This window comes from Cupressus sempervirens, chromosome 11 (genome assembly GCF_028749045.1).
Source record: "Cupressus sempervirens isolate cs-2001-9-10 chromosome 11, ASM2874904v1, whole genome shotgun sequence".
Classification (NCBI taxonomy): Eukaryota; Viridiplantae; Streptophyta; class Pinopsida; order Cupressales; family Cupressaceae; genus Cupressus; species Cupressus sempervirens.
This window is the reverse complement of record NC_143128.1, coordinates 622,620,348-622,642,589: the sequence shown is the minus strand read 5'-3', so window position 1 is coordinate 622,642,589 and position 22,242 is coordinate 622,620,348. Positions and strand designations below refer to the sequence as shown.

Sequence of the window (22,242 nt, the reverse complement as noted above, 5' to 3'; positions counted from 1 at the left end):
ATTTCTATATATAGAGTTATAGGCTATATATTACAATTGCATTCTTACAAAACAATTGTGCACATTCTCATGAATGTTCATTATCTAACTCTTAACAAATTTTCTGGATGTATGGCCCCACTTGTTACTTTGCATTTAAGTTTATGGCCAAGGGAAATTCATTCAAATTTACCTCGAGAACTGCTTGAAAGCTTGCAACTACTAGGTTCCCAATTTTAATTTCAAGTCTGACTAAATTATCATATCTGTGGAATCTAACCACTTGGGAATGTTTTAGATTTTATAGTGTTTGGCATTTATTCCTTACACTGTTTTGACATTGTGCATGTGCTAAAGATATTTATTGATTCTATTCTTTCAATCAAAATTTTCATTCACTTTACCTCTTGCAATTCACTTCGATTCTCAGATGCTGGCTTGGTAACATGTCAATTTGCCATGCTAAAGTCCTGGAGGTACCTGATAGCAAAGTTAGATACACATTCTACACAACCACAGACAAAATTATATCGACTTGACTCTGGCTGGGTAGAGGGATTGTTGAATGATCAACCTGCTTATTGAATGGCAGGTCAGCAGAATTCTTGTCTCGTTTCCACTTACTTACAAATTGACCTAATTCTGTCTTTAAGAATGAACTTATGATTGTTAAAAACTTTGGCAGTGCAGGGGGCCAAGTTGAAGGGGAGGAGAAACTATCCATGGAATTGACAGAAGATGTCATAAGAAGCATGGAGATAGGGGTTGTTAACAAAGACTATGTTAGTCAGCTTGTTACACCATAAGTTTAATTTCTAAGAATTGTTTTCTTTATGAAATCCTAAACCTTTTTTTTTCTTTCTGATAAATATAAGTACATGGTTGTAATCATTCATTCATAGTAACCATGAACCTAAAAAATGAATTACCATCTCAATTGCGAGCACAATTTTACCTTCTTTGCAAATATTTTTGACAAAATGTTTGTGGTTGACTAAAACTAGAGCTGGATATATTTGCATGAGATGTTACTATTAAAAAGGCTTATCCTATAAGTTATGTCATAGGTAATGGTGTTAAGTTGTTTTAAGACAACTAGAGCATCATGAAAGAAAAAATTGAAAATTCCTATTTTTGCATGCTTGTTTTAATTTGTACTACTAGTTCATTCCACAATTCCTTTTTATTACTTTAGCTTTCATTTGGATGAGCAGTGTCGTTAAAGATGTTTTGAAATGGTTTGGTGTTCTTGCATCATTTTTTAACTATCAAGATCTTAACATTTCAGTTGCTTTTCCAATCTCACATTTTTGCTTGTGATTTTAATGTTATTTTGGCTAGGATATAGTATCAAAGAAGCACTGTAGGTGGTATGGGGGTTTTGTGGAAGTGATCTTAATTGATTTTTAACAAATTGATTGTTGTTTTGCAGAATGGTAAAATTAGTTCACTAGATTTTCACCGAACAAACAATTATTTGGTCACAGCTTGTGATGATGAGTCTATTCGACTTTTTGACACAGCAAATGCAACGTATGCCTCTCAACTTACCTTCTTGAAGCATATTGAGAACTTGTCATTTGGAGTTTTTGTATTAATTCTTCCAACTTCAAATCTCACTTTTGTAATATAAACCTGTGTTTCGTTAACATTTCATTTTTTTGTAGTTATTTTTGTGCAATTTAGGAATCCCTAGAAGTGGTTTTCCTTGAGCTTCCTAGATTAGTAAAGAGTGAGAACTAGGTTATCAGTGGTGTTTTCCTCAACATCTTTAAAAAATGAAAGGCCACGTTGGATAATAATACTCTTGCTGATATTTAAAAGACTTATCTTGGAATTTTCTTTAAGTTTGCTGCATAACATCTGGATATCCACCTTGCCAGCAGCTTTTTTGTGTCTTCCTTTAGCTTTATATGTTATTCATCTATGCTGCCCCCAGGATTCTGTATGGAGGACAATTAATAAATTACTTGGGGGATGAATGTACATAATGTACACAATATATTGAATATGCAATTGCAGTGTGAAAAATCTGCAGAAACACCATAATTCATTCGAAGAGAACAGGAAACAGCAAATAGAGCTATTCTATTTGTCATCAACTGATATTATAGTCATACATGTGTAAAATGCTGTGTTTAGACTCTAGAGACCAAGATTCTGGTACTCTACGGATTGAAATCATGGATGGATTGTTAGATGTTGAAAACATTATGACAGGAAATAAAACTTAATCTACAGGACCTGCAATCAATCACAAGCTAATTTTTCTGAATTTGATCCGAATTTTATGGTTGGGAGGCTTATCCAAATAAAGAGGCTTATCCTATAATTTATGTCATAAATGGGTGTGGGAGGCCCAATGGTTATGCCTGGTAACTTAGATTACAAGATGGAATGGCTATATTCCAATGAGTTCAGCCACTTGACTGACTCTTGAACTACAAACCTGTGTCTCATTCGGTCAGTAATAAAACATGTACTTTATTTGAGATCCAACTTCTTCTTGTACATGTGGAACCATACAAGATTACCTGCACTTGAGAGTGGTACTTGCAATGTTGTGAATTAACAAGCTTTGAATATTAGTCGTAATACTTTGTGTATCTTGCAAGGAGTATTTTGGGAGCTGCAAAATTACTTATCCAACTGTGAGAGTTTGGAGTCCAGCTCAAGTTTTGCTTGGATCTGTTATGAAGTCTCCAAACTCTTAGTTCTGCAATAATGTGAATTCTGTGTTTTCTTCAAGCTCAGTGGTCTTTGTATAAATAGTGCAAGCTCGTAGTGTGTTCCCTTACCTTGGTTTCCATTGTATGCAATAATGCCAGGTAAGGGGCATTGCAACAGATTTAATGATATGTAGACAACATTTACAGTTTGGATTTAACCTGTTTTATTATCAAAGTTGAAAACAATGAGACTAGAGCATGAAAAGCATTGACCAACTAGTTTGCATCAAAAACGAATTTGGAAAGAACAGTGGGAGATTATGACCAAGTGGAAAGGGCATGGTATTAGCAAACTGCAAGACTGAATAAACTGTTCCAGCTAACGTGCCTATACAACAGTTAACTGTCTTTCTGTAATGTCCCATTTTTACTAGCCATAAAAATAGATAACAAATTAATTAAATCTTATGTTGTCTAAAGTTATTTTTATGGCAAGTTATATTTAATTCATTATTATTATTTAAAATAAAGCTGTTTTTGGGCTAAAAATATATAAATGAAATCACTTTATTTATTGATTTTTCTAGATGTTTCCTTGAGTGGGTTAAAAATAATTTCTAGAAGAATATTAAATTATTACAAAAGGCGGTTTTGGAGAAGAATTCTCAAAATGGTTTTTGCATTAGGACTTGAGGCCCCAAAATGGGGCTGATGGGTATGTGATTATTGATTATTTATTTTACCTTGGACCACAAATTTATATTTTAGTCTACCTTTGTGGTAATACACTCCATACAACCAAGCTATATTCTATGTGTGCATGGTGCAATGACATGTAGATGATGTCACTTGGCTAGCGATTATAATGATGAATAGTAGTAATGATTGATAATTCCATTGATTGGAAAAGAAGTCTTCATATGGAAAGTTTGAGGTGTTCAAAAGCGTTCCTACAGGTGTATAGACTTACAAGAAATCTTGTTTCTTGTATTTCATATTGAATATGTAAGTTTTATTGCATAACCTATATATAGTATATACTATTGGCATTGCATTACTGTGTCTTGTGGCTACAAAAAAATGGGCCATAACAAAATAATCCATGCATGACTGACATGATGGTTGTACAATTTTTGAAGGTATGCCTATGTGACATTTGCATGATTTCCTATATCAAATTGATGAGCACACACTTAAATTGAGAGGTGGAGGTGAATTGACATAAGACAATCATTTTAACTTTTTCAAAGTAATTGTTGTCACAAAAGCTTGTACCCTTGTCCAAAGTTTTACTTAAGGACAACCTTGTGAAACATGGAAACAACCTCCAAGCTGTGAGACTTGAACTATGAGGTTGAGTCTCCGGAGAAGGCTGATTTCCTTTGCTATCAGGATGCACCTAACTACACTTGGAGAGGAAAAGGGGTGAAGGCATGCATAGAATCATTGACCTAATCTATCCTAAGGAGGTGATGCACCAAAATAGAGTGTTCAAACCAATCTCTGCCCATACATGCACATTTGAACTGTTATGACATCAAAGATATACAGATTCAGACTTGTTTAAATCCAACAATCACATGCAGATCAGACAACCAAAATGAATAACATGAGGAAGAAAAGAGTTCACTTACATATCATTCATAGGTCGAAAGGGATGCAATCATGCAAATTGCAAATAGCCACAAAACATTGAAGAGAGACAAATAGATCTTGCATAGTCATCAATGGCTGAAGGAGATAAAACATAATGTCATGAAGTTTAGAGGCAAAGGGAATTTACAATGAGCATGCCAGAGCAATACCAAAGAAAATAGAGAAGAGTTGACTAGTACCAAAAATTATAACTTTGCCTTTACAGTTCAAGCATAACTGAGATACAGAACCCTCTTAGGTGTTATCCTGTCAGCCCAGAGAGCTGTTTTTTAATTTTTGATGCCAACACCTCTGATTATTCTCAATAGTTCTCTTCATTATCCTAATCAGATTCCTATTGGAGGACTCAACCAATCCATTACCTTGAGGATAGTAATTAGAAGATGTACTCAAGTAAATACTATGAACAACTGCCCATGCACAAATTTGGGCTCCTACAAATGATTTTGCATTGTCTGAAATAATGGTGGAAGGAGTACCAAACCTTGTGATGACTCCATCTAAGAACTCAACAACTGAATTCTCAGTGGTATCTTTTAATGCAATTGCTTCTGTCCACCTGGTAAAGTAATTTGTAGCAGCTAGGATCCATTTATGACCAGAGCTAGGAGGATTGGTGGGGCCTATGAAATCTAGTCCCCATTGAGCAAAAGGAAAATCCACTTGAATAGGATGAAGTGGAAGGGCTGCAAGCGTTTGCTTACATGAAAAGAAGGCACATTTTTCACACTTCCTGACATACCTATGACAATCATGGAACAAGGATGGCCAATAGCAACCTGCCCTCATTATCTTCATGGTAGTGGTTCTTATTGAAAAGTGGCCACCGTCAGGACCATCATGAAGCTCCTTAATCATTCTATCAGCCTGATCTGTATCAATGCACCTTAACAAAGCTCCATTGAAGTCCTTCCTAAATAGGATACCATCAACTATGGCATAAGGAATGAATTGCAATCTGAATTGTCTTCTTTTTGCCCTATCTAGTCCTTGAGGATATCCATTGCCTGACAATAACGTTATCACGTCATTTATCCAACTCCTTGGATTATTATCTCTTACTTCTTGCTGTTCTGTCAATACCATAGCAACCTCCTCATCCGATTCCTGAGATGAGACCATCTACTTGCACAATCCTTTCCCTCTTACCAACTTGGTAATCTGGATGTCCACATCATACTCCATCATCTTAGTGATCCAACTTCCTCTTTTCTCACTAATATCTTTGCTCAAAAAGAAATCCTTAACACTTCTATGGGGCACTAGCAAATGAATCTTGTTATGGGATAGAAGGTGCTTGAACTTTTTATGACTGCAAGGGCTTGCTTTTCTGCATAACTGTACTTGTCTTCATACTCTTTAAGCACTTTACTGAAGAAGGCAATAGGTTGCTCTTCGTTCTTGTCATTTGATTGAGTCAAGATAGTAAAAGTGCTTGACTCACCTCCTAAGGTATACAGAATGAAATCCTTTTCAAAATTTGGATTGATGAGAGTAGGGGCTGAGGCTATGGCTGCCTTGATCTCTTCAAAACTTGCTTTCCCTTCTTTGGTCCATGAAAAGACCATGTTCTTTTTGAGCATAGCTATAAGAGGTTTCACCATGGTAGCTAGATTAGGAATGAATCTCCTTATGAAATTTATCCTACCAAGGAAACTCTGCAGCCCTTTCTTATGACTAGGAAGGGAGAGAGCAAGTATTGCCTTTGTTCTCTTTGGATCAATGGTCAGACCATCCTTAGATACAATGTGTCCTAATAATTTTCCTTGATTAGTGGCAAAGAAACACTTGCTTGGATTCAAAGATACTCCATATTCTCTACATCTTATGAATACTTGTCTGGGATGGCCCAAATGATCCGCTACATATTTTGAATACACGATGATATCATCAAGGTATACCAACACAGACCTTCAATCATATTCTTGAAGGCCATCTTCATTGCCTTCTGAAATGTGGCACCTACATTTGTTAGCCCAAATTGCATCTTACTGTAAGCATAGGTGCCTTACTTCATTGTGAATGCAGTCTTATATTTGTCAGACTCCTTGACTAACACTTGATTGTAGCTTGAAAATCCATCTAGGAATGAAAACCTCTTTGAACCACTGACCTTGGATAGGATTTGCTCCATGGAAGGAAGGGGATTGTGATCCTTAAGGGAGGCTTGGTTAAGATCCCTGAAGTCTACACATAATCTGATTTCTCCACTCTTCTTCCTAATAGGGACAAGGTTTGCTGCCCAAGAGGAATGCTTGATAGGGAATATTATATTGGCCTCTCTAAGTTTGAATAGCTTCTTTCTCATTAAGGGTTCAATTTCATGATTTATTGGCCTCTGTTTTTGCCTAACAGGCTTAGCATTATCATTCAAATCTATGGTATGCTGAAAAAGACTTGGGTCAAAACCCTTTAAATCATCATATGTCCAAGCAAATATATCATTAAATTTTTGACGTAGATGAATGAAATTTTCTTGTTCAATCTCAGTACATACCTTTCCCATGTTCAAGGTCTTTCCATCATCAACCATGACCGGTATGTGATCATCCTTGCTTGCAGCAAGGTTCATGCCTCTATCTCTTGCTTGGTCATCGGGATTGAAGACTCTCTCTAAGGTAATGAGACCCTTAGGCAACTTGTTGGAACTGAGATTGATGATCTGATCCCCATACTGGTCATGCAGCCTTGACTGATTTCTATCTGAGAACTCTGCTTCATTCTGCAAGAAACTCACAATTTGTGCATAAGTTTCAAACACTTGCCAATTAACATTATTATCAGGAATAGTAGGCCTAACTACCACTCTAATCTTCTGTTTCTTCTCAACCTCAAGGCTCCTTGGCACATCATAAGATGCACATATTGCTGCAAGTCTATCAACATGTCTATTCTCTTTCCTAGGGATACTTTGAATATTAAATGCATTGAAACCTTCAAGCAAATCCCATACTCTATGTTTATTGTTAGAATCTGATAAGATTAATAACCCAGAAAACTAGTGCAAAGAGTAAATATCTAAACTATGAATGCAAATGATACAAAATCAAAATAGCATCATAGAGTTAGTCTCCAAGAGAGTAATGCAAATGCTAGAAGCAAAATAGCATTAAGAGGACGCAAAAACAAGAGATGCAAATACAAGCCAGGTAGCATGCTTATATAGGCTAGGAAGAGGGAGGAGGTGGCAACACCAACTAATGAGGAGCAACCATCTATCGGACTAAAGATAGCAAAGTATCTTCCCAAGATAGCTAATGGATGCTCACATGTAGGAAGGTGACACCTCACAACCATTCACCTAATAAGACATGCTTTATTAACCTAAGCGAGATTATTAAAAGTGTAGGAAAAACCTAGCAAAATAGGAAAAATAAAAAACTACACTAACATTTATAAGACTTGAGCAAACCCTTCTTAGTGACATTCTGGTTCCTCACCTTATTAACAATTAATTTTCTATCTCCATATACAGTTAATGCTTGGATTCCTCTTTTCTAAGCAAGTAGAAGACCTTGAATCAATGCCTCATACTTTGCTATGTTATTAGTACAACTGAGTTGAAGCCTAAAGGAGAAGTAGTACCTTTCTAGTGTAGGAGAAATCAACATCACACCAGCCCTTGATCCATTTTTATTTTTTGATCCATCAAAATACATACTCCATATCCCACTTGTATCCTCCTTGTTCTTCATAAGGTTAAAGAGCATCCTTTTCTGATATACAATAAGTACCAAGGCCTCTCTCCAGGGTTTATAATATAGGATCAAATTGATATGCATTAGCCCACTCATCCAAAAGGAAATCAAGTATCTCTGCTAGGGAAGTGGCAGGCTCATTTACCATGTCATTTTCATCTATCTCTAGGATAGGGCAATTCATAATGATGAGATTAGGAGTGTAGGGCTCAATATGGTTGAGGGCTCTACTCTGATTGAAGCTTTAGTTCCATATCTTGTTCTAAAAAACATATATGACCAATTAGAGGATATGTAACCACCTGTTTGGACAGTGAAATCTATTGAGAGACAGATGACAAAATGTGGCTTAACTTTAGCAACTGATATATCTTGAACTATAGTACAACCAGGGCATGCATGTAGGGCCATTTCAACATTCCTAAGGATTCCTATAGTCTTGACAGTACTACCTTCCAACTGTAATACATCCCTAACAATGGGCTCATATTTCATTTCTAGGACATCGGCAACACACTTAGGCATCACTGAACTACTAGCCCCTAAATCAGTCATGCAATTGTTGACTAGCTTATCCACTATAACCAGAGAAACATAAAATGGAGGAGGTCTAACCTTTTTACTTGTTTCTATCTCCCTTGATGGTTGTACAAGACTTGTGGCACTTCCGTGCTTGATGGTTAATCCTTTGATTCAATGCTCTCCGATTCCTGTTGCAGTAACTTTTTTTGCATCAGTATAGTAACAACAACATCCCATATAGAAATATTCACATTTGTCTTCTTCATCTGCTCTACCACACTGAATGAGGCATTAGGTGCTTTGGTAGAAGCCTTGGAATTTGCATGTGTGATATAGGAGCATCCTGGGTGTAAGAGCAATCTTATATCACCCAAAAATATTTTCTTTTCAGTCTTTTCTATTTTAATAAGGACTAGTAGATAGAGTGGTTACTATTTATGGGAGTAAGTTTCTCATACGAGTTCAGAATGTTCTCATTTTCTACATGAAGCTTCATTTTAGACTTATTAGCCTACCATAAAAATCTCATTGCTCCAGCTTAAGTGTCGGAGATGTTATTACGAATTTTCGGTGAAATATTTGCAGAAAAATCTTCAGGCTCACCGTTGGAGGCCTTAGAGTGCCTAGATGAGGTCCGAAATTTCTAAAATAATTTGTCAAAGATGTATTTAGCCGACTCTATATATATTGTTAGGATTTGTTGGCCCTAGGTATTAAGTCTGAGCATCTAGAACCTTCTCGGGTGGCATAAAATTGCTTATTTAAGAAAGGCTCAAACATTGTCTAAGACAACTCTGGGTGGTAGTTCGCAGCATAGTCTTGCAGATTATTGTAATGAAGGTGCCCACGTGGGTTAGCATATTGTACTTATGAATTCTGTAATTCCGCATTTGTAGTGCAAATAAGAAGTCCATATTTTGTTCTTGCATTTGCTGTTGTTTCTTGGTTTCTGTTAGATGTTTATGGTATTAAGGGGAGCACCCTTCATCAAGTGGTATTAGAGCTAGAGTTCTTGAGTGTGTGGATAGATCGCCGACTATGAGATAGTTCGCACTAGGACTGTTGTTTGGGCTAAGCATGTAGACAGATCGTCGATTGTGAGGTAGTTTGCACTAGGGTTTCAGTGGAAGCACAAAAAAATGCCTCTACGAAGAGAGCGTGGTAGAAGAGTTGTAGGTGTTACACTTGAGGGTTTCTAAGCCCTCCAAAGAAAAATGCAAGCATTGGAAGAACAAATGTGTAGAGGAATAAATCTTCCTGTAAGAGATGAAAGCAAGGATGAGGATGAAGTAGAAGAAAATGTCGAAGTAGAGGCAGTTCTAAACCCAAAGGAAGAGAAGCTTTTTAGGGCCATCTCCAAGATTGGAAAAAGACCTAAGTTTGTGGTTTCCACATTTTCGGAAAATCTTAACCCAGAGGAGTTGATTGATTAGATTAATGAACTGGAGGAGTACTTTGAGTATGAAGATATTGATGATCCTGATAGGGTCAAGTTTGCTAAGGCAAAACTGAAGGGACATGCAAAGATCTGGTGGCAGGAGGTTCAGTTGGAGCAAAATAGAAAGGGAAAGGACAAAATCACCAGATGGGATCGGATGATAGCTAAATTGAAGCGACAATTCATTCCCGTGGATTATGAGATTGATTTGTTGAAGAAAATGCAAGGGATGAAGCAAGCGGGAAAATTTGTTCAAGAGTATACCGAAGAGTTCTACCAAGTTCTCATTTGAATTGGCCATGTAGAAGCTGATAAAGAGAAAGTGGTGCGTTATCTTAATGGGTTAAGGCCAAGTATTCAGGATGAGCTGAGTTTGGTTTGAATGAATAGTATTGAGGAGGCATACCAGTTTGCCTAAGAGTTGAGGAGAAATTGAGCAAGAAGTTTGACAATAAGAATAGCGGAAGAGGTCGTGATGGAAGATCTGGCGGACGATCTTATGGAGGCCGTAATGATGATCAGAAGAACAAGGATGAGGTTGGAAGTAGCAGTCAGAACCAATGGGAAACAATTCCAATCGTTTCCATGATCAGAACAATAGAGATCAGAGAGGAAGAGGTAGAGGACAAGGATCTGGAAGAGGAGGCCTTCGTGGGAAACGTTTACATTGCGGAGAAGGGCATAGAGCATTTGAATGTACCTAATGCCAAGGAAGGACAGATCGAATAACAGAAGGCCAGGCCAGAGTTGCACATGTTGATGAAGATGCCAAATCATCACATTTTGAAGATGCTGAAAGAGGAGAAGTCCTAGTTAACAAAAGAGTCTTGTTGAGTGGTGAGAATGAACCTAATCAAATAAGGAGCTTGCTTCACACAAGGTGCAGATGTGAAGATAAGTGTTGTGATGTGATCATTGATGGTGGAAGTACTGACAATCTGGTGTCAGAAACAATGGTCTCAAAGTTGAAGCTGAAGAGATAGAAACACCCGCATCCATAGTGTATTGCTTGGGTGCAAGATGACCACAAGGTCATGGTCAATGAGCAGTGCTTAGTGAAGTTCAAGATTGGAAGCTACCAGGATGAGGTACTATGTGATATCATACCTATGGACATATGTCATATGTTGCTAGGCAGGCCCTGGTAGTTTGACAGACATGCTGTACACGATGGGCAGGAAAATACCTACACTTTGATCAAGAATGGAGTGAAACATAAGTTAAAGCTATTGAAGGATAAAGAAGAAAAGGTACGTAGTGCTGCCAGAATATGTTTTGTGATGGAAAAGAATTTCTCAAAAGTATGAAGCGTGAGCATATGAGTTTTTCTATAATTCCAAAAGATAGTAAAGAAGAAGTAGAGGAGGTACTTGCAGAACTTGCAGATATGTTGGGAGAGTTTTTTGATATTGTATCAGATAATGTACATGATGGATTGCCCCCAATGAGGAAGATTAGTCGCCAGATGGATTTGGTTCTAGGAGCTAGTTTGCCAAACAAGGGAGCGCACAGAATCACACTAGCAGAAAGTGAAGAGTTGAATAGACAAGTTCATGAGTTGTTGCAGAAGGGGTTGATTCGAGAGAGTCTGAGTCCATGTGCTGTACCAGTAGTATTAGCACCAAAGAAGAATGGCGAATGGAGGATGTGCACAAATTCTCGCGCTATCAACAAGATGGCAATCAAGTACAAATTTTCATTGCCAAGGATGGATGCTATTATGGACTGTTTGAGTGGAGTTGAGTATTTCACAAAGATAGATTTGAAGAGTGGGTACCATCAAATTCGTATCAGAGAAGGTGATGAGTGAAAGACTGCTTTCAAGACCAAAGGAGGACTGTATGAGTGGTTAGTCATGCCTTTTGGGCTAACCAATGCATCAAACACTTTCATGCGGCTCATGAATGAGGTATTGAAAGAGTTTTTGGGTAAGTTTGTCATTGTTTACCTAGATGATTATTTGATCTTTAGTAAAACATTGGAAGAGCATTTGATCCATACTCACAAGGTCTTTGATAAGTTGAGGGAAGAAAAGTTGTTGATAAACCTGAAGAATTGCAGTTTTGTAAAGGAGTTGTTGTACCTTGGATTTGTAGTTCCAACAGAAGGTTTGAAAATGGACCCAGAAAAAGTGAAGGCTATCCTTGAATGGCCTACTCCAAGGAGTGCAATAGAGATAAGATCTTTTCATGGACTGGCTAGTTTTTATAGAAAGTTCATAAGAGTTTTTAGCAGTATTTGTGGACCCTTGATTGAAACAATGAGAGGGGATAGGAAAGAATTTAAGTGGACTATAGGAGCAGATAAGAGAGTTTTAATCTATTAGAACAAAAAGTTATTGAGCAACCTGTTTTAGCATTTTCTGATTTTAACAAGGTGTTTCAAGTAGACTGTGATGCTAGTGGAACTGTAATAGGAGCTGTTATGAGCCAAGAAGGTAGACCTATTGCTTATTTTAGCGAGAAGTTAAATGATGGAAAAAGAAAATATTCCGTCTATGATCAAGAATTTTATGCTATAGTTCAAGCATTGAAGAAGTGGAGACACTATCTTCTTCCTAAGGAGTTTGTTTTGTATACTAATCATCAAGCTTTGCAATATTTGAATAGTCAAGAAAAATTGAACCAAAGGCATTTGAAGTGGGTTGAGTTTTTGTAGAGTTATACATTTGTTTTGAAACATAGGAGTGGAAGGTCTAACAAAGTTGTAGATGCTCTTAGTAGAAGACAACTTTTGCTAACAGAGATGCAGATAGAGGTCGTTAAGTTCAAGGAACTCAGTACTGTATCCAGATGATTTTGGTGAAGCGTGGAAGACTTGTACAAAACCTTTTACACTTGACAGGACAAAGTGGTTGGATTTCATGATCTAGGATAGTATGTTGTTCAAAGGAAGCCAGTTGTGCATTTCTAGAAGTTCAATGAGAGAGAATCTCATCAAGGAGAAGCATAGTGGACGATTGGTTGGACATTTTGGCAGAGATAAAACCATTGCTTTGGTTGCTGAAAATTATTACTGGCCATAGTTGTAGCAAGATGTGAAGAAGTTTGTACAAAGTTGCAGAGTATGTCAGATGGTGAAAGGAGTGAAGCAGAATACAAGGTTGTATCAACTATTAACTGCACCAGAGAAGTCATGGGAGGATGTCAGCATGGATTTTCTTCTTGGATTACTGAGGACACAACGTGGGCATGATTCTATTTTTGTGGTGGTTGACAGGCTCTCAAAGATGACACATTTTATTCTTTGCAAGAAGACTAGTGATGCTGTTCATGTGGCAGAGTTGTTTTCCAAAGAAGTGGTGAGACTACATGGTCTGCCAAAGAGTATAGTTTCAGATTGAGATGCCAAATTTGTTGGGTCTTTCTGGCGTACATTGTGGAAGAAATTGAAGACAGATTTGAAGTTCAGTTCATCACATCATCCACAGACTGATGGATAGACAAAAGTTGTGAATCGCAGTTTGGGAAACTTGTTGAGATGTTTGGTTGGAGACAAGCCAAAAGGATGGGATATGATTTTACCACAGGCGGAATTTGTATATAATAATTCTGTCAAGAAGCGTACTGGTAAATCACCATTCCAGATTGTATAGGGGAGTAGTCCCAGAAATGCTTCTAATTGAGGTAGTTGGAAAAAGGAGAGATAAGTAGTGTTGAGGCAGAAGATTTTGTTGAACATTTGAACCATAGTAACGTGAATCGGAATCGTATCGGAATCGGCACGGTCGAATCGAATCGTGAATCGGGGGTGAATCGCCGGTGAATCGGCGATGAATCGGCAAATTTGAAAAAACCCTTTAAATGTAAAGATTTTAACAATTTAAGACTTATTTCATGCACCCTTTATTGAATATAACTTAAAAACACTATAACATCATCAAATAGAATCTAACATACATAAACATGAAACATAAAATCCATCACATACGTAACTATGTTATCATTATGTACTAAAATGTAAATTGTATGCTAGCTGAAGTAAATAAAAATCAAATGATCATAATGATTCAAATCATAGAATCAATAAGATGAAATCATGAAGATCTATAAGACATCAAATCATAAATGTATGTATAAATCTAAGATGAAGATCCATGAAAGTTTGAAACATATGTCTATCAGTGATTCAGTATCACTATCAATATCTATACAGTGTAAACAAAATATAAAAACAAGGCTCCAGCTCAATCCTCATCATCCTCTAGCTCTGCTGCAGCCTCAACCTCAGCCTCTGAGTATCCAGTTTGCCTATGAGAAAGGCGTGTAAGGTAGGTCCTAGAGGACCGTCGAGCCATGTCCCTTGCATGGGCAATGGGCTCATGAATAACATCGCTAGGGCCTGCGTCTGTGCGTGCGCGTGTGCGTCTACCAATGCTTGAACGTGCTCTAGCTGCCTCCTCTGCCCTAGCCACAGCCTCAGCCTCTACATCCACCTGGTCAACCCACGCGCGGTCTTCCTCAGTGAAGACTGGGTCCACGGTCTCTGTGATCCACTTTGATTCTGGATTAATCTCCTCTAGAATGATCGGAGAGGAGTCAGCGCCCAAAATCTGTCTAATCCTAAGACGAAGGTTGTAATGAACAAAGACAAGATCATTCAACCTCTGCACTGTCAACCTGTTTCTCCTCTTCGAGTGGATGTGCTCGAACATGGACCAACTGCGCTCACATCCAGAAGCGCTGCTCGGCTGACTTAGAATGCGGATGGCAATTTTTTGAAGGTTTGGGGTTGTGGCCCCAAACATTTGCCACCATCTATCTGAAATAAGGAAAAAAAAAAAACAATTAGTCTCATTTACAAATTACAACTCTAAAATTAATGCATTATATAATCAACTTTAAGTTTAGAATCTAGATTCATGAACATTGAATATATTATTTAATTTTTACTTGGCTGTAGTGTTGTCTGAGCATTTATGGCCATCCTGCCAGAGAAAAGTGGCCCCTCCTTATTGTTGAACTTGTCTAGCTCAACAATCGCAGCAGCGCTATTTTCATCGCTACTCAATCTTTGAATCACTGTGTATAAGCCAGTGAGAACCTCCGCATCCGCCTTGAACTCAGGACGGAAACGAAATGCCGGATTCAGATAGTAAGCTGCTGCGTGGATGGGTCGATGGAGCTGATTCTGCCATCTCCTATCGATGATGTCCCAAATAGGGCCATACCTCTCCTGCACTCCTGCATATTGGGCTCTGATGGCCTCCTTGGCCCTATCCATGCCCTCATAAATGTAGCCCATAGAGGGCTTCTCCCCATCAGCAGTTCGTAGCAAAGCTACAAGGGGCTCAGTGACCCACATATAAAGTAAAACAAAAAATTTGAGTCAAAACTTAAATATAAAATAATATTACTTAAAGTAAAAGCAAAATACTAAATGTTAAATTGCAATAAATTTACCTTAAGGATTTCTCTAGCGGGTTTCCAAAAACCATCCTCATCAAATATGCAATCCGCCACATCTAACCCTACAGTGGTCGTAGCATAAGAAGAGAAAATCCACTCCTGCCCAACAAACATGCTCCTCAATCCATCCCTTGATGTCAACAAGGACTGTAAGGTGATGAAATTCGAGGCAAACCTCGTGATACCTGGGCGAGCTAACTCCTTGCCTTTTGTGTACTTCCTCATCGTGCTAAGGACAAATGCATGATTATAAATGAATTTGCATATATTTTTTGCCCTTTCCACACATGACTTGACAAACTCAAGTTTGCCAATTTCCTCCAACATGAGGTCAATGCAGTGTGCCGCACAAGGGGACCAAAATATGGTGGGGTGCCTCTCCATCAAAAGTTTACCTACAACAATTTTAAGTCAATTAGAAACTCAAATTTCAAAATTCAAATAAATTTATTTTCAAAACTTGCAAAGTTAAAAGTTTACCTGCTGCAACATAATTTGCTGCATTATCCGTCACCACCTAGATCACATTTTGTTCTTCCACGTCTGCTATAACTTCCTCAATAGCCTCACATAAATATGTGGCATTTTTCACATGTGCGGAAGCATCAATGGATTTTATGAACATGGTATATCCTACAAGTAACAAAACAACGAATTATAATATTAAATGGATCATTAACGAATTAGCATTCAACAAATCAAAATTTACAATGTATGTAGGAAAGTAGAATGATCAATCACCTCCACAGGATACAAGAAAATTGAGGAGTGTTCTATTCCTCCTATCGGTCCAACCATCAGTCATGATGGTGCAACCCTTTGCAATCCATTCCTTTTGGTTCTCCTCGAGGTCAACCCTCATGTCCTCTACCATCTCATCCAGGAGGTATCCGCTCAACTCAGCCTCAGTTGGGGCTTTAAACTTCGGACCACAAATAGCAACCGCATCTATCATATTCTGCCAATAAGGAGCCCTGTCACAAATAAAAGTTTAGATGTCAAAGACTCAAATTATAAAACAAATAGATATAATTAAAGTTTTACTTTTACTTTTAATTTTAGCTTTAAAGAAAACAAAGAAAAAAGAATCAATTACCTGGCTGCAATAAATGGAATGTTGCAAAAGTACCAAAATTTGCATATCTCCTTTCTGGCAGCATCGTGAATCTCCTTGTTCAAACCCATGCCCTCAAGCGTGGGTTGGGAACCAAGAGTAGTGCGGGGCACAAAGTAACTATTCATTCTGTTTTTCCGCACTCTAGGCTGCAATAGGTTGGTGTGGGACTCCGTCTCAGTATGTGACCGACTAGCACTAGCACTAGCACGAGCAGAAGAACTAGGATAAAAAGGAGGCCTAGAAGAACCCTCTCCAACACAACCTACGGATGCGGAAGCTGATGCAGATGCAGATGTGGATGCGGCTGCGGATGCGGGAACATGAGAGCCAATACCCCTTAACCCTTCAACTTGCATTTTCCTATTTGCTTTTTCTTTTTCAATTTTTTCTAATGCCATTAAGCAAGTGCGTTTTGCCTCAGGAGTTTGGTGAGTGCAAACTGTAACATCATGTCCAGGTATAGCAACAATGTGGAATTTCAATCTATAAATACCCCCGGAAGTTATTTTTTCTTTACAAAACATGCATTTTGTTTGATATTTGGTTCTTCTAGGAAACTCTTCATTATATTTCCAACATTCATCTTTTTTACCCATTGGAATTTGCGAAAAATGAGAGCAAAGGCTGCTGCAATAATTTTTTTAATGTAAAATATCAAAGTTTGAAGCTAATAAAAATTAGAAAACAACAAACCCTAGCTTGCAACTTAGTAAAAATAAAGAGCATTCAAGATTTACACTAAAATTCTTGAAAACTATAGAAATTTAACAAAAAACGCATAATACACTAAAAATTTAACAAAAAATGCATAATACACTAACATGCAAGAAAAGAAATAAGCACTTACCTCTTGCAAATGAGTTGAGGAGTGTTGATATTGGCTCCTTAATGCTCCCAAAGCAATTGATGGGCTCCCCAAATGGCCTGCTGATCTCTTTGGTGCTCCTCCTTCTTGCCGGTTGGAAACCTATGGCTTTTCTTTTCTCTTCTTCTCTCTCACTTTTCCTCTCTTCTACTCATGCTTCACAAATAGAAGGCCCTTTAGGGTTATAACAAAGAGAATAGGTCAAAAACAAAGTGAAAAAAACAAGTGATTTTTTTAAAAATTTCAACTTCCCTTTATACATGCCGTGGGCGATTCACAGCCAATTTTTTAAGGTGATTTTGGCGATTTTTACATGAATCGCTTGAATTGCCGATTCAGGCAATTCATGGCCCAGAAATCGGCGATACCAATTCACGATTCAAAAAAAATCGCCCAGGATGAATCGGGTCGCGGAATCGCCAATTCAGGCGATTTTTGGGCGATTCTCGTTACTATGATTTGAACATCCATGAGGAGGTGAGGAAGCACATCATAAAGATGAATACACAGTATAAGGTTAAGGTAGATGTGAAAAGGAGGTATAAGGAATTTCAGATTGGAGATGAAATCATGGTTCGTTTGAGAAAGGAGCATTTTCCAGTGGATACATATCATAAGTTGAAGATGAAGAAGTTTGGACCGTGCAAGATAGTGAAAAGGCATGATTCTGAAAATGATTATGAAGTGGAGTTGCCTGCTGAATTGAATATTTCACGAGTATTTAATATTTCAGATTTGATAGATTATTATGAAGGAGGTGATGGAGATGAAGTTGCAGAATTGTAGTGGAGTATTCCAATAGCTAGTTTGGCTACAAAGGAGATTGAGGAGATATTGGACAGTCGTGTTGGTAAAAGTACTAGGAACAAAATTTATGAGGAATACTTGGTCAAATGGAAAGGGAGGCCAGTAGAGGATTCATCATGGCTAGCAAGAGAGGAGGTTAACCATCTTGGTTTCCCTCTAAACACCTGAGACATGACAGAGTCACTTCTCAAATTACCTCGGGTGTCTGATGTAGGAGCATCCTGGGTGTAAGAGCAATCTTGCATCACCCAAAAATATTTTCTTTTCAGTCTTTTCTATTTTAATAAGGACTAGTAAATAAGGCGGTTACTATTTATGGGAACTTGCTATTTTTAGTAAGTTTCTCATATGAGCTTGGAATGTTCTCATTTTCTACATGAAGGTTCATTTTAGACTTATTAGCCTACCATAAAAATCTCATTGCTCTAGCTTAAGTATTGGGAAAGTTATTGCAGATTCTCGGTGAAAAATTTGCAGAAAAATTTTCAGGCTCATCGTTGGAGGCCTTCGAGTGCTTGGATGAGGTCAAACTCGACGTAAGGGTGCTTATGCAATTCCAATATTGTAGATTAGGAGTTGGCGTTTGCGAAAAGTGGTTTAATAGCCAATTAGAGCAACGGTTCGAGAGTTATGGCCTTTGGAAGTTGGGCTACCAATTTTTCTAAAATAATTTGTCAAAGATGTATTTAGCTGACTCTATATGTATTGTTAGGGTCTGTCGGCCCTAGGTATTAAGTTTGAGCATCTAGAATCTTCTCGAGTGGCATAAGATTGCCTATTTAAGAAAGGCTCAAACATTGTTTAGGACAGCTTTGGGTGGTAGTTTGCAACATAGTCTTGCAGATTATTGTAATGAAGGCGCCCATGTTGGTTAGCATATTGTACTTCTGAATTCTGTAATTCTGCATTTGCAGCGCAAATAAGAAGTCCATATTTTGTTCTTACATTTGTTGTTTTCTTGGTTTCTGTTACGTGTTTATGGTATTAAGGGGAGCACCCTTCATCAATGTGTAAGTGGTGAAGATGGAATAACTTGAGGGCCATTTGCATCTCTTCCACTACTATTTTGTCTTTGTTGTTGAGAAGCATTGGATTGATTATTTGCTACTTGTACACGGGGTATTGCATTTGATGCTAAAGCCTGATTAGGAGGAGGAGGAGTAGCATCTTCAACAACTCTTCTTTTGCTCCTAGTGTTGTGAGCAATGAAATCTTGGTTTACATTATAATGTTCCTCCACTTGGTGATTCATGAAGGAGCAATCACCTTGCTGTTGTAAGTAAGAAGCATTAGTAGGCTGACTAACATTGTATGGTTGCCCTGCTACAGGCTCTTGAGTAGTCAAAGCTAAATAGGATTCAGCCTTTTGACACATACAACGGGCATAGGAATAGTTGCAAGAATGGTAGAAATCTTGCTCTTGAGAAAAATTGTTTTGAGGGACTAAGGCCCTACTTTGATTTGCATTTGAAGTAGAAGCATGACTATTCTGCCTATTCTGATCAAAAGAAGTATTCCCATGATTATGATTTGGAGGCCTACCATTGTTTGGAGTTTGATATTGCAGTTGAGGAGCCTTATTACCTTGAGCTTGCTGTCTCTCCAAGGTCACCACTTTATTGCTCACTTTCTGCATCACAAAGAAGCTATCTTCCAACCTCTTCTCTTGACTTTGCAATCTCTTATCTATGTTCAACATCATAGACTGCATCATCTCCTTAATTTCATCCATTCCATTTGAAGATGTGGAAGCTTGAGGGGCTAGAGCAAGGGGTTGTGATGTGGAAGGTGTGGGAATAGGGGCTATTGTTGGTTGGTGATTTGGAATATTAGGGAAGAAGGGCATAGGAGGCCTTGGAGCTAACTTTCCTCCTTATATTAATATGTTTTTTGCCCTTATTGCTATTTCATAAGCATCAGGTAATGTATCTCCTCCCATGGTTTGGATTGTAGTGGCAATATCACTGTTAAAAGCTCTGAGGTAATGTAAGAGTGCATTACTAGGGGTAGGCTTCACTATAGTAGGTATTCTATCCCATTTCTTTTGAAATTTGTAGTTAAAACCAGTCATATATTCATGGGGGGCCCTTTTTATAGTAGTTAGCTGTTCTAAAAGCGAAAGATAGTCACTTTTATCCTCAAAATGTATGCATAGGGTTGCTCTTAACCCATCCCAATTGGTTATAGAGTTATGAGGCAAACCCCTATACCATTGTAGTGCTTTCCCTTTCAAGGATGAGGCTAGAAGCTTGACTGCAACGTCATCTTTAGATATTCCATGTATATTACAAACATTTGCAACGTCTTGAATATGTTCCAAGGAGTAAACTTGGGTATACTTTTAAGAGCTGATACTAGTATGTCATGTCTTTGGGTTAATAGGAGAGGACTTCCACCATTTAAGGTGGCAAAAGCATGAGCTCTAGCCATATAGGCAAGTGATCTATTGATATGAGTAGATGGTATTCTAGGTTGAGATCCAACAACAGGAGGAGTAGAGATAGATCTTATAGGTGTATGTGTTACTGCTGCACTCTTAATTGGTGATTAAGATACTCTAGTATTTCTTCTTCTAGGGTTGGAAAATGAAAGCTCTTGGTATTGAAACTTACCTCTAGAAGATGCCCTTGTTTCAACTTTGGGCATGAATCACAACTATGGTCTGAAACCAGATGTGAATGATGTAGAATCGTCAAGTGCTTTGTGGAAATGAGCCTGAAATGAGCCTCTTAAATGAGCTTGAAGACATTGAGAGTTAGTACTATCTTCTCAGCATCAACTTGAAATTCTTCTTTATTGACACTAGTAGACTTCGAAATCTTCTAAATATTAGTCCCACCGGGTGTGCCAAAAACTGTTGTCATAAAAGTTTGCACCTTTGTCCAAAGTTTTACCTAAGGACAACCTTGTGAAACATGGAAACAACCTCCAAATTGTGGGACTTGAACTATGAGGTTGAGTCTCCGGAGAAGGCTGACTTCCTTGGCTATTAGGATGCACCTAACTTCACTTGGAGAGTAAAAGGGGAGAAGGCATGCATAGAATCATTGACCTAATCTATCCTAAGGAGGTGATGCACCAAAATAGAGTGTTCAAACCAATCTCTGCCCATATATGCACAATTGAACTGTTATGACATCAAAGATATACAGATTCAGACTTGTTTAAATCCAACAATCACATGCAGATCAAACAACCAAAATGAATAACATAAGGAAGAAAAGAGTTCACTTACATATCATTCATAGGTCGAAAGGGATGCAATCATGCAAATTGCAAATAGCCACAAAACATTGAAGAGAGACAAATAGATCTTGCACAGTCATCAATGGCTGAAGGAGATAAAACATAATGTCATGAAGTTTAGAGGCAAAGGGAATTTACAATGAGCATGCTAGAGCAATACAAAAGGAAAGAGAAGAGTCAACCAGTACCGAAAATTACAACTTTGCCTTTATAGTTCAAGCATAATTGAGATAGCTTCAACTGAAAGTTATTCCACAACCACTGCCATTAAGTCTATAGAGAACAATCACTGCAAATCTGGAAGATCAAATCTTGGATCAAATCTAAATGCAGGAAATCATCAAAATGGAACCTTGAGAAGACAGAAATGGCAGCCATCAATGCAAAGCTAAGAAAAATGGGTAACCCAGATGGCCACCTGGAAGCTCTTCGCATTTATTGTGCATGGGGGGAGTCGTAGAGTGGTTGAAATTGATCAAAATATTGGATTTGCCATTGAATGTTGCCTCTTTTTAGCCTTTTCGACGCACCAAAATGACAAAGATCAGCAAGTTGATGAGACAAAATGTTAGAAATTGCTACATGGCCCAATAGTGTTACGATGTTCTGCCACCCTGTACCTTTTCATACCTGTTTGACTTGCTGATTGCCTGTGACCTTGCCACCTTATTTTATTAACCTTTACGTTTTGCGAAACCGTGGCCGGAAACTTACTTAACTATCCTTACTACCTCGCGTTTAGTCCTTTGTTAACTGTTTGTAGTTTGACTTTGGTGAAATGGGGACCACCGAGACACGTGTCCTCATGTCGCTTCCCCGCATTGTCTAAAGATCGAG

General features: G+C 38.0%; 1 protein-coding gene across 3 annotated transcripts in view; it reads left to right on the top strand.

The window, feature by feature from the left end:
* Window positions 1-22,242, top strand: part of LOC149531241 (Transducin/WD40 repeat-like superfamily protein) — a 132,537-nt gene that overhangs the window by 9,815 nt on the left and 100,480 nt on the right. Inside the window, exons 2-4 of one of the 3 annotated variants that reach the window (XM_089808169.1) lie at window positions 410-571; window positions 665-761; window positions 1,412-1,512. In XM_089808169.1, the coding sequence (XP_089664295.1) occupies window positions 702-761; window positions 1,412-1,512 (161 nt within the window). In that variant the 5' untranslated portion in view covers window positions 410-571; window positions 665-701. The remainder of the gene's footprint in view (window positions 1-409; window positions 572-664; window positions 762-1,411; window positions 1,513-22,242) is intronic. The other 2 variants (XM_089808168.1, XM_089808170.1) reach the window with 2 other exon arrangements.